The sequence below is a fragment of the Heteronotia binoei genome, chromosome 17 (assembly GCF_032191835.1).
Source record: "Heteronotia binoei isolate CCM8104 ecotype False Entrance Well chromosome 17, APGP_CSIRO_Hbin_v1, whole genome shotgun sequence".
Taxonomy (NCBI): domain Eukaryota; kingdom Metazoa; phylum Chordata; class Lepidosauria; order Squamata; family Gekkonidae; genus Heteronotia; species Heteronotia binoei.
The window spans coordinates 5276611-5289261 of record NC_083239.1 but is presented as its reverse complement, the minus strand read 5'-3'; the positions used below and the strand labels follow the sequence as shown (position 1 = coordinate 5289261).

The following is a 12651-nucleotide window of genomic DNA, read 5'->3' as shown; positions in this document are numbered from 1 at the left end:
GGGGTAATATTGGCCCTTCTTACAGGGCTGCGGTAAGGAGGAGCAAAGTAATGTTACATGATGCACTTAGGACAATGAAAAAACAAACTGTTACAGAAATATTAAATATATTTGTCACATTTCCCATGCCCCCCCCTCCTTGTCTAGTGAATGCAGCGGGTGAGACTCCCTTGGATGTGGCAAGAAAGTACAAGCATGCAGAGTGCGAAGATCTGGTAGGTGTGTCTTGTCTGTGTAGAAGAAAAGGGTCGTGAGGCTAGTTTCCTCGCCTTATGAATTTTGAAAAAAATTGAATTTTGGCCTTAGCAAAACCATAGATAATGGCAAACCATGCTGGCCGATGCAGAGTTGAGGATGGTTGTTTATTAGGCCTCACCAACATCATGTTTAAATTGGACCTAGGCAAGTCGCAATGAGAGATGGAACTTTTTTCTGTTATGGCATCTCTATTCTGGAACACCTTTCCTCCATGGATATTCATTTGGTGCAGAGTTTCATGAAACTCTGAGGCCTGGAAAAGCCTTCTTTTTAAACCAGGCTTTTGCCTGAGTATTTGTCCTCCAAATGCTGTTTACTGTGTTTTTCCCCTTACAATAATAATAATAATTATTATTATAACTCTGAAAGTGAAGAGATACAGGCTGGGGTTTGGTTTTCTTAAAATGAAAACTGCAGGGTGACATGATAGAGGTTTACAAGATAATGCATGGAATGGAGAAAGTAGAGAAAGAGGTACTTTTCTCCCTTTCTCACAATACAAGAACTCGTGGGCATTCAATGAAATTGTTGAGCAGACAGGTTAAAACGGATAAAAGGAAGTACTTCTTCACCCAAAGGGTGATTAAAATGTGGAATTCACTGCCACAGGAGGTGGTGGCGGCCACAAGCATGGCAGGTTTAGATAAAAATATGGAGCAGAGGTCCATCAGTGGCTATTAGCCACAGTGTGTGTGTGTGTGTGTGTATAAAATTTTTTGGCCACTGTGTGACACAGAGTGTTGGACTGGATGGGCCGTTGGCCTGATCCAACAGGGCTTCTCTTATGTTCTTATGTGACACAGAGTGTTGGATTGGATGGGCCATTGGCCTGATCCAACAGGGCTTCTCTTATGTTCTTATGTGACTCAGGGTGTTGGACTGGAGGGGCCATTGGCTTGATCCAACAGGGCTTCTCTTATGTTCTTATGTGACACAGAGTGTTGGACTGGATGGGCCATTGGCCTGATCCAACATGGCCTCTCTTATGTTCTTATGTGACACAGAATGTTGGACTGGATGGGCCATTGGCTTCTCTTATGTTCTTATGTTCTTAAAGCTGGAGATTCAGAACATGTCAGGAGAATGGTGGTACTTTTATGTTTTCTCTATAGCCATTACCTGTTGTTTAAATAATTCCTGGGAAAGCCATTTAATGGTGCAGCAGAGAAAATGGCAGCCACAACTGCAGCCTGTTGAACAGCCACTAGCAGTTCCGCAGTCGTACTGATGATTAAAACACTGGATCCCTGCTTGTGAACAGCAGGCAGGATGTGGGCTACAGCAGCAGGTGTTGGAGCATCATTTCCCCTTCCCCTTTTTTTGTTGCAGCTGGTGCAGGCTCAGAAAGGGAAGCTTGGACCACAGATACATGTGGACTATGACTGGGAAACCTCTCAGGAGTTCTCCTACGATAGTGAAGATGAGCTGGATGAGAAGGTGATGGACCAGGCAGCTCAGCATGTTGATCTTACGTCTCCAGGCCATGCCAGTCCCAAGCTCTTCTCTCTGTCCCCATCTTGAATTACTACTGCTGGCTTCTCTAGTCCTGGGTCAGTCTCCCAGAATGCTGAGCCTGAGGCTGCGTAAGGAAGACCCTACTTGGAGGCCTTCAGCAGGATCCTATATCCGGCCCTGTCTTTGCCTGTCACCACCTAGGTTCCGCCTGGCCTGGCCTGTTTCTGGTTTTGTTTGCTCTTTCTCTTCAGTCCTTTTCTTGATTAACATGAACCTTTTTCACACACAGCTTACCTCACAGTCACAATCCTGTTCCCTCCGCAGCGTCTGTCGGATTTCCCACCATCTGCGCCGGAGTTACAGGAAGTGCCGCGGCTTTTGCGTAGCAAACGTAAACTGGGTTTTAGCGGTTTACGTTTGCTACGCAAAAGCCGCGGCGCTTCCTGTAACTTCGGCGCAGATTGTGGGAAATCCGACCAGACGCTGCGGAGGGAACAGGGTTGTGACTGCGAGGTGAGCTGTGTGCGAAAATGGTCATGCTTTCTATTAGAACGTTGCCTTCTTTTTTATAACAGATACGTGAGGGTCTGTAGCAGTATCTGATTTATGAGGGGATTCTCACCAGGGGCCTTTTAATGAAATCACAACCTAGGGTAGAAAGGCAGCAGAAAAATGTTTTAAATGAAAGAAGTAAATCTGCAAGCTCCACCAACCCACCCCCCCTCCCCCAGTAACTACATAAAAACATTCAGAGACTATTACCAAAGGGAGTGGGGCCAGGCACCCTCTTATCTAACCTTATTTTGCACAGTGGTTTACAATGTTCCAAGCTGCCAATTTGGACTTGAAAAATTCCTGGAGAATTAGGCGTACCTGCTGGGGAGGACGGAGTTTGAGGTGAGAAGGAGCTCCACATGGGTGTGTTGTTGTAGAGCCTGCCCTCTGAAGCTACCAGTTACTCCAAGGAACTAATCTCTGCAGTCTGGTGATCAGTTGTAATGTTGGGAGCTCTCCAGACTCCTTGAAGGTGGTAACTCTGCCAAGCACATGGATGCTCTTATAGCTTAGACCCAGTCCTATTGGGAATGGGCTTAATGACAGCTGGACCTGGTGAGAAGGAGCTCCACATGGGTGTGTTGTTGTAGAGCCTGCCCTCTGAAGCTACCAGTTACTCCAAGGAACTAATCTCTGCAGTCTGGTGATCAGTTGTAATGTTGGGAGCTCTCCAGACTCCTTGAGGCTGGTAACTCTGCCAAGCACATGGATGCTCTTATAGCTTAGACCCAGTCCTTTTGGGAATGGGCTTAATGACAGCTGGACCTGGACAAAATGCAAGCAGGAGAGGATTGTGACGGGTAACTAGAAGGTATGGAAAGAGTTTTGTTGTCTCCTTCTCCAGGTGAGCCCACTGCAGTGGTCTTTTGGGTCCTCCTCGTCTCCAACCACAGGACAGCCTGCCCTCTTCGCTCCCAACCAGCGGAGCTGCACAGGGATGGACATCAGCAACAGGACCTACGAAGCCGTCCTTGCCCCCTTGCGGTCTGGTCCACGCAGCTCAAACAGTGAGGAGGTCCCTCCGCCGCTGCCTATCAAAAAACCTACCAGAGCAGCTGGGAAGACTGTACCAGGGCAGAGCAGTGTGGGTAAGCAGTGCTCAGCAGTTAAAAGGGTTACCGTATGTTGAGCGCATAATATATTTGGCATAGACTTGGTGGTATATATGAGAAGCTGTTTGGGGAGGGAATGTTTGAGAGCAGGGAAGAGGGAAATCTTGGGAGGGGTAGAGGTCCTGGGAAAAACAGACTGTCACGACTCGAGCCTCGGGTAGGAGACGGCTGCTGGCGTCCCGGCAGACAGCCAGAACTCTTGCAGCCGGCTGAGGTTTTCAGGGAGCAGCACAGGCGTTATCTTAAACAGTCCAATTAGTCAAAACCATAAATCAGTCCGAGCCAAGGGGTGAGACAGAGAGCGTCAACACAGGAATGCCGAGGGTCGGGTAACCAGAGAGAGCAAAGTCAAATTACCAGAGCAAGTCCACAGAGCAAAGTCGCAGTCCAGAGTTCCGAGGTCCAAGGTTCAAGCCGGGTCAGAAATATGCGGGTTCTCACAGGAGTCAAGAGGGTGCAGAGCGTGGTCACGTCCCAGGAGGATCGTTCGTTGCCAGCACAGTTTGCCAAAGGGCCAGGATTGCAGATATACTGTGCTGGCTTGTTAACCCATTAGTATGCCGGGCTTAGATCTCTTCTCCCCCGCATGCGTGCTTCACTCCTTCTGTTTCTAATCTCCTGCCGTCTCCTTTCACGGAGCCGGCTAACAGGTGGCGGAGATTCAGGAGGGGATGGGCTGGGGCCCGGCGTGGCCTGATCAGTTCCAGGTGGCTCCTGCTGCCGGCTTGCCTCCTCAGGACTTACGTCCAGGGCTGTTAAAGGCGCCTGCTCTGAGCTAGCAGGTGCTGGGTCAGGGGCAGGCATGATACAGACCAGTGTGGTGATCTCTAACAGGCCAGCTCTATCAAGTATTCTAACGGGGGCTTTCTCAGCGTCTTCTCCCTAGGATCTTAAATTGGAAATGCCAAGGGTTGTCGTTTCTGCATGCAAGGTTTGAGTTTTGAATTATGATCCGTCCTGGATAGACTATCCGGTTGGATAAACTAACTGGAGGCAGCTAGTATTCTTCCAGGATGGTATAATGCCCACTCAGTTCAGCTAAATGCAGAGTCCTCCTCTGGTCCCTGCAGGATGGCTCCCCACTTAGCTGAACGGTACTTTGAATGCTTTGAACGTCACGGTCCTCTGAAAAGAAGTGTAACTTTTGTTGCAAGTTGCATAAACAAATGCAAGCATCTCGTTTTGCCAGCATTTTGTTTTGGGAAAAAAGGGGCTGTCTGTAAAGATCTTTATAAAATGCAGGTTTTGTAGCTTGTGAGCCAGTTTGGTGTAGTGGTTAAGTGTGCGGACTCTTATCTGGGAGAACCAGGTTTGATTCCCCACTCCTCCACTTGCACCTGCTGGAATGGCCTTGGGTCAGCCAGAGCTCTGGCAGAGGTTGTCCTTGAAAGGGCAGCTGCTGTGAGAGCCCTCTCCAGCCCCACCCACCTCACAGGGTGTCTGTTGTGAGGGGAGAAGACGTAGGGGATTGTAAGCCGCTCTGAGTCTCTGATTCAGGGAGAAGGGTGGGATATAAATCTGCAATTCTTCTTCTTCTTTTTCTTCTAAATGAACACATTCCTTTCTTTCAGACTCTTCTGAGTTTTTACCTCAACTATCAGATATCCCAGATGTTCAGAATTTATCCATTTCCAGTGCCCCTGGCGTGCTGGACAGTGGCATGTTCCGGCATCCTTCTAGTTCCCGTAACTCGGTTGAAGTTAGAGGCACAGCCTACTGGGAAACCCGCTCAGAAATGGAAGGTGGATCTCAACGAAGAAGATCAGAGCCAAATCAGATAATGGTGCAACAGCTCTCTCCTGGGACATCCCCTGATCAAGCAACCCTAGTAAAGTTCAGGTGGGACCTTGAGTTAACTGTCAGATATTGTAAGGAGGCCACCTCATACGTTAACACCATCTCTGAACAGTTGGTCTTACATATTCTGAAGGGAACTGCAAATATGATAGATTGTGACTTCTGTTAGAAGGTGACTTTGCCTTCCCTTTCCATTTGTTTTGAGCCAAATATTTCAAACAGCAGCTACTATTATTTCACGTCTATACAATTTGTTTAATTAAACATTTCTGTCTTGCTTTACTCTCCATTGGGGATTTGAAGGGCCCAGCTTCATTTTTTGGCCTCAAGAATCATAAATGCACAAGTGGGATGTGCAAGGACTTGCGGGAGGCATCTTGTTTCCCTCTTACCCACTATTTCCCTTGCTTGAAAGCCCCCATAGCCTTGTCCTGCTTCCTTTTCTCCTTCCCACCCAACAGTCAGCCCACCTTTATCTGCTTCTGTGTCTTCAGCTCCCCTCCCCCAGCAGACTCTACCTAGGAAAAATGTCACTCGGTTTTTGGTGCCAGCCAGTGGACCAGGCCCACTTGGGTAGGGAATCATCAAGGACTTGTGGGGAGGGCACCACACTTTCTCTTATAGCCTCCTCCCCACACCATTTCCTCATTCCTTTCCCCTGGCAACCCTCATATCCTACCCTTTCCTTGCCTCGTTCTTTCCTCAGCCATTCACAGAATCAGCATTGCTGTCAGATGGCCATCTAGCCTCTGTTTAAAAACCTCCAAAGAGAGAGAGCCCACCACCTCCTGAGGAAGCACACCGAAGAACCACTCTATCAAAAAGTTTTTCCTAATATTTAGCTGAGAACTCTTTTGATTTAATTTCAACTTGTTGGTTCTGGTCCATCCTTTTGGGACAACAGAAACAACTCTGCACCATCCTCTATATGACAGACGTTCAAATACTTGAAGATGGTTATCGTATCACCTCTCAGTCATCTCCTCTCCAAGCTAAACATATCCAGCTCCTTCAGCCTTTCCTCATAGGATTTGTCTCCATACCCCTCGCCATCTTCATTGCCCTCCTCTGGACATGTTACAGCTTGTCTATATGCTTCTTAAATTGTGGTGGCCAAAACTGAACACAGTACTCTAGGCGAGGTCTAACCAGAACAGAGCAAAACGTGATCTGGACACTATACTTCTGTTGGTACAGCCCGAAATCACATTTGCCTTTTTAGCTACCGCATCACACTGCTGACTCATGTTCAGTGCGTGGTCCACTAAGACCCTTAGATCCTTTTCACACATACTACTGCCAAGACAAGTCTCCACCATTCTATAATGATGGATTTGATTTTTCATACCTAAATGCAGAGCTTTATATTTAACACTGTTAAAAGAAATTTTATTGGTTTTAGCCCAGTTTTCCAGCCTGTCAAGGTCATCCTGTATCCTGTTTCTGTCTTCTACTGTATTTGTTACCTCTCCCAATTTAGTATCATCTGCAAATTTAATAAGCATTCCCTTTGTTCCTTCATTCAAATCATTTATAAAGATATTAAAGATCCTTGAGGCGTTCCACTTGTCACTTCTCTCCAAGAGGATGAGGACCCCTTCACAAGCACTCTTTGGGTGTGATCTGTCACCAGTTCCAGATCCACCTAAGAGTAATAGCAAACTACAGGTTCCCAACTTGTCAACAAGAACGTTATGTGGAACCATGTGAAAAGCCTTACTGATCAAGCAAAGTTGTAAGCTTCTCAAAAAAAGAGAGAGATAAGGTTAGTCGGACATAATGACTTTTTCTTGGGAAACCCATGTGGCTCTTAGTAACCACAGCCATCCTTTCTAAATGCTCAAAGACTGATGATTTCTTCTAAAACTTTTCCAGGTACAGATGTCAAGCTGACAGGTCAAAAGTACCCAGATCCTCCTTTTTCCATTTCCTGAAGATAGGGACAGCATTTGCCCACTTCCAGTCTTCCGGCCCCTCACCTGTTCTCCAAGATAATAGCCAGAGGCTCAGAAATTATGTCTGCAAGTTGTTTTAGTACCCTTGGATACAGTTCATCTGGCCCCAAGGACTTAGTTTCATTTAAAGAAACTAGGTATTTATGTACTACTCTATGCCAATCCTACGCAGCAACTCTCTTCCCTCATCACATTTTTGCCATATTGAGCACCTTTTTCCTCACAAGAGAAGACTGAGGACAAGTACATATTGAGCAGTTCTGCCCTGCCTTTTGTCTGCCTCCCATCTTCAGCTATATTTATCGTCCTTCAGTTATCACTGATTTACTTCATTTGTATCCTACCTTTCTCCACAGTGGAAACCAAAACAACTTCCATTAGTCTTCTTTCCTCCTATTTATCCTCACAATAACCCTGTGGGGCAGAAAGTATGGGACTGGCCCCAAATCATTCAGCGAGCTTCCACAGGAAGATGGAGGTTTAGGGGTATAGCCTTGAGAGGTGAGGATCGGGGATATAATGCTGTAGAGTCCATCTCTAAAGCAGCCATTTTCTCAAAGGGAATTTATCTCTATCATCTAGAGATCAGTTGTCATACTGGGTGATTTCCAGCCCCTACCTGGAGGCTGAGAAATGTAGTTCCTGTGGAGGAAATGGCTGCTTTGGAGGGTGGACTCTATGGCATTATACCTTTCTGAGGTCCCTTCTTAACCCCCCCCCCCCCCCAAAAAAAAAAGGTATTTCCTAATCTGCAGTTGATACTTCAGTTTGGTGTAGTGGTTAAGTGCGCGGACTCTTATCTGGGAGAACCGGGTTTGATTCCCCACTCCTCCACTTGCAGCTGCTAGCATGGCCTTGGGTCAGCCATAGCTCTGGCAGAGGTTGTCCTTGAAAGGGCAGCTGCTGGGAGAGCCCTCTCCAGCCCCACCCACCTCACAGGGTGTCTGTTGTGGGGGAGGAAGGGAAAGGAGATTGTGCGCCGCTCTGAGACTCTTCGGAGTGGAGGGTGGGATATAAATCCAATATCTTCTTCTTCTTCTTACCCAACAGCCAACCTGCTTTTATCTGCTCCTCTGACTTAAGCTTTCCCTCTCCTCCCCTGGCAGCCACTGTCAAAGAGAGCTCTGTTGCAGTTCTGTGGAGCCGGCCTCTGGGCTTGTGAGATGATACTTCACTTTCCCCTGTATCCCCTTTGCTATAATATTTCCACTTTTCCTCCATATCCTCTCCCCTTTCCCTGCCTCCTTCTCTCCTTCTCAGCCATTCACCATCCTACCTTTTATCTGCCTCCCATCTTCAGCTATATTTGTTAATTATTTACTTCGTTTATGCCCCACCTTTTCTCCACAGTGGGGTACAAAGCGCCTTACATTATCCTCCTCTCCTCTTTTTTTTTTTATCCTCCTCTCCTCTTCACAACAACTCTGTGCCCTAAATAGGCTGAAAGTATGTGACTGGTCCAAAATCACCCACTGAGCTTCCATAGCACGATGGGGGACCAACCCTGGGTCTCCCAGACACTGCTCTGAAGCTCTAGCTGCTACACCACACTGGCTTTCACAGGGAGGCTACAGTTGAACAGTAGGAAGCAGGCAGGCCTAGTGCAGTCATGCAAGTCATATGAACCTATGAAGCTGCCTTCTCCTGAATCAGACCTTTGGTCCATCAAAGTCAGTATTGTCTTCTCAGGCTGGCAGTGGCTCTCCAGGGTCTCAGGCTGAGGCTTTTCACACCTATTTGCCTGGACCCTTTTTTGGAGATGCCGGGGATTGAACCTGGGACCTTCTGCTTCCCAAGCAGATGCTCTGGCACTGAGCCACCATCCCTCCCCAAACATATTAAGATATGAAGCTGCCTTATACTGAATCAGACCCTCGGTCCATCAAAGTCAGTCTTGTCTTCTCAGACTGGCAGCGGCTCTCCAGGGTCTCAAGCTGAGGTTTTTCACACCTATTTGCCTGGACCCTTTTTTGGAGATGCCAGGGATTGAACCTGGGACCTACTGCTTCCCAAGCAGATGCTCTACCACTGAGCCACCGTCCCTCCCCAAACATATTAAGATATGAAGCTGCCTTATACTGAATCAGACCCTTGGTCCATCAAAGCCAGTCTTGTCTTCTCAGACTGGCAGCGGCTCTCCAGGGTCTCAGGCTGAGGGGAATGAACATATGAAGAGGGGAATGAACATATGAAGCTGCCTTATACTGAATCAGACCCCCCCCCCCGGGTCCATCAAAGTCAGTATTGTCTGCTCAGACCGGCAGCGGCTCTCCAGGGTCTCAAGCGGAGGTTTTTCACACCTATTTGCCTGGACCCTTTTTTGGAGATGCCGGGGATCGAACCTGGGACCTTTTGCTTCCCAAGCAGATGCTCTACCACTGAGCCACAGCCCCATTCATGGCTCTCCAGGGTCTCAAGCTGAAGTTTTTCACACCTATTTGCCTGGACCCTTTTAGTTGGAGATGCCAGGGATTGAACCTGGGACCTTCTGCTTCCCAAGCAGATGCTCTACCACTGAGCCACCGTCCCTCCCCAGGTAGTATCAAGTCACCCAGAGGTTGCTTCCAGGACCGGGGTTTCCAGCCTCCAAATGGGACCTGGAGATCTCCCTGGACTCCAGATGACAGAGATCTGTCCCCCTGCTGGTTTGGAGGATGGTCTCTATGGGATTATTTTTGGCTGAGGCCTCTTCCCTCCCCGAACCCTGTCTTCCTCAGACTCCACCACCAAATCTCCAGGAATTTTCCAACCTGGAGTTGACAATCGTAGTCTGGCCTGACCACAATGACCTTGCCCTTTTAACTCACAGAAACCCAGCCTGGAATACTGTTGTTGCATAGCAACATCCACTGAAGGAATCCATCACTTAAAGTTCTATCATTTTTTTGGATTTTTTAAAAACCCACCCTGATCCATCTATCTATAGTAGGTAGACAGACAGACAGATAGATAGAGATCACATTATTTCTGCAAAACATGAGCTGTTTTCAGGTTTGTAGAATGATCATCCTTGCTTTTTCACAGCTCCAGTCACTGGATTTAAGTATGCTCAGATTCAGCTGACTTTGCTGTTCGGTTACAAGATGATAATTTAAATCAATGACATCCAAAAGAGGGTGGAAAATGTACAAAAGAACTCCAAGGCTGATCCTGAGTTTATTGACCTGGATCACACAATGTCGCCAGCTGCCAGCCCAAGCTGAATGACCCTTTAACTTCTGCCTCTGGTCGTACACACACTATGACCGTTTTCGCACACAGCTTACCTCGCAGTCACAATCCTGTTCCCTCCGCAGCGTCCGGTCGGATTTCCCACCATCTGTGCTGGAGTTACAGGAAGTGCCGCGGCTTTTGCGTAGCAAATGTAAACTGCGTTTTAGCGGTTTACGTTCGCTACGCAAAAGCTGCGGCACTTCCTGTAACTTCGGCGCAGATGGTGGGAAATCCAATCAGACGCTGTGGAGGAAACAGGATTGTGACTGCGAGGTAAGCTGTGTGCGGAAACGGTCTATATACCTGCAACTGAGGAGGAACATTTTTATTTTTTATTTTATTTTATCAAATTTATATCCCGCCCTCCCCTAATGGGCTCAGGGCAGCTCACAACATAACATTTTAAAACAAGATGTACAGTAAAATCATTTCCATAAATTTTACAATTTACAACATACATTCAGTTTATGTCCTATTCAGCTGGCACACAGGTATTCTCAAACTTCCTCCCCGATTCACCAACTTAGTGGATCCTGTGCTGCTCTGTCAAGGTGAGTCTCACATCGAGGAAAGTTGAAGACCACCGTGCTGTGGTTGCAGTTAAAGAAGGATTTTCCTGCTGTTGTGGTAGCATCTACTCTAAGCCATTCTGCTCTCTTGTCCTCTGCAGCTCAGAGTGTACCCGATCCTACCGGCGCATCAGTAGTGGCTCAGTGGGCAAATCGTCTGGCACTCCTCTTTCTCCACAGAGCTTGGGTAGCCCAGAAGAACTGCCATCCTTCAAGGCTCCAACAGTAGCACAAACTCCTCCTCCTGTTCCAATGCCCAGAAGGTTTGCTCCGGTGAGTTTTCTGAGACATCTTGTAGCATTTTGAGCATTCATTTTGGATCTCCATTTAACTTAGCATTTTCCAGTGTGGTCTTCTGTTTCCTGAAAGTAGTCAGTATGTATCAGTTCCAAATGTAGGCATGTCCCTATTTCTTGGTTGCTTATACCCCTGTCTCCTTAGTCAGGGAATGAGCGGTCTTCATAGAACTGGCGGTGACAGTTGTTTTGGCTTCTGTAGGCCAAAGGACGACTAAAGAGGGCAATGGCTTTGGCTGACTGCAAAGGGGACAAGGCTCGAGAGCTGACTTTCTCCAAGGGGGAGGTGATTGTGGTCACACGAGAAGAGGACGAGCAGAACTGGGTAAGCACTGCTGAATCTACAATGTCAGGCAGATCAGTACTTCTTCCAACTTGGCTAGGAGTCCTCCCAAGAACTAACATTAGTTCTCAGAAAAAAATATCTCCAGGACAACCCTGATCCCCCAGACCGAACCCTATGAAAACAAACCAAATGCCTCAGCTATCTCCATAGGAGTGGCCAGGAATCTAGATGTTGGTATCCTCTCATTGTGCACAGGAGAGAATTGACCATTAAAGCCTCCAGGGAAAGTCCTAGAGGGCCGATGGCCAGCCACCCCGCACCCCTGCAGTCTGGCAGCCCACACTCCTTGCAAGACAGGCTGGTGCAAACCGCCGTGGTGAGTCAGCAGTCCCCATTCTGAACAATGAGGGCAGGCAGAAGCTTTGGTTAGCCTAGTCCTTCCCTCCCCAACTCCATCTGAGGACCGGACTGGAGGGCAAGCCCTTTTCCTCCTTTCCTTCACCTTTGTGATGTGGTGTGGCACTGGGGATGGACCTGGGGGCTATTTTTGCCTCCAAGACCACCCCTGACCATGGAACTAAAGGTCTAAGAGTTCTAGTCTCAGTTTTAGTTCCCTATTTCTCCTCTGAAACATGTCCTCTGCCAGCCACGAGCAATCAAAGGATCACGTGCTTCAGATTAATCAGCCCAATCAGCCGCCACCATCACTTCTGTCTTCACACCCTGGTTAGAATTCTCACTTCACCTGTCAGCATCTCCTAAAAGGCTGAGAAAGGTTAACCAAAGCAATGTCTCTTGGCTTCACTTAGGAACATCCTCAGGCCAGTTGTCTGTTTTGTGCCCCTTAATGGGATTGGATGTATCAGACTAAGTTGAGGCTGTGAACATCACCCTTACAAAAATATGTTAGATGTCAAGGCGTTGCAAGACTTTTGAAGACTTACCACTCTAGAAAAACTGTTCACATGGCTGTGGTTCTAAGTGACTCTGGCTATGAACCTTTTTTATATTAAAAAATGCAAAACATGATATTAAATCATTTAATACACAAGAACGTAAGAACATAAGAGAAGCCATATTAGATCAGGCCAATGGCCCATCCAGTCCAACACTCTGTGTCACACAGTGGCAAAAAAAAATTATATATATATATAC

At 47.4% G+C, this 12651-nt stretch overlaps 1 protein-coding gene across 1 annotated transcript in view; it reads left to right on the top strand.

Annotated features, from left to right (window-relative positions):
- The window catches only part of ASAP3 (ArfGAP with SH3 domain, ankyrin repeat and PH domain 3), a 128603-nt gene that overhangs the window by 113090 nt on the left and 2862 nt on the right, over window positions 1–12651 (top strand). Inside the window, exons 20-25 of the mRNA XM_060257553.1 lie at window positions 148–215; window positions 1588–1695; window positions 3113–3356; window positions 4952–5219; window positions 11016–11187; window positions 11413–11535. Coding sequence (XP_060113536.1) covers window positions 148–215; window positions 1588–1695; window positions 3113–3356; window positions 4952–5219; window positions 11016–11187; window positions 11413–11535 — 983 coding nt within the window. The remainder of the gene's footprint in view (window positions 1–147; window positions 216–1587; window positions 1696–3112; window positions 3357–4951; window positions 5220–11015; window positions 11188–11412; window positions 11536–12651) is intronic.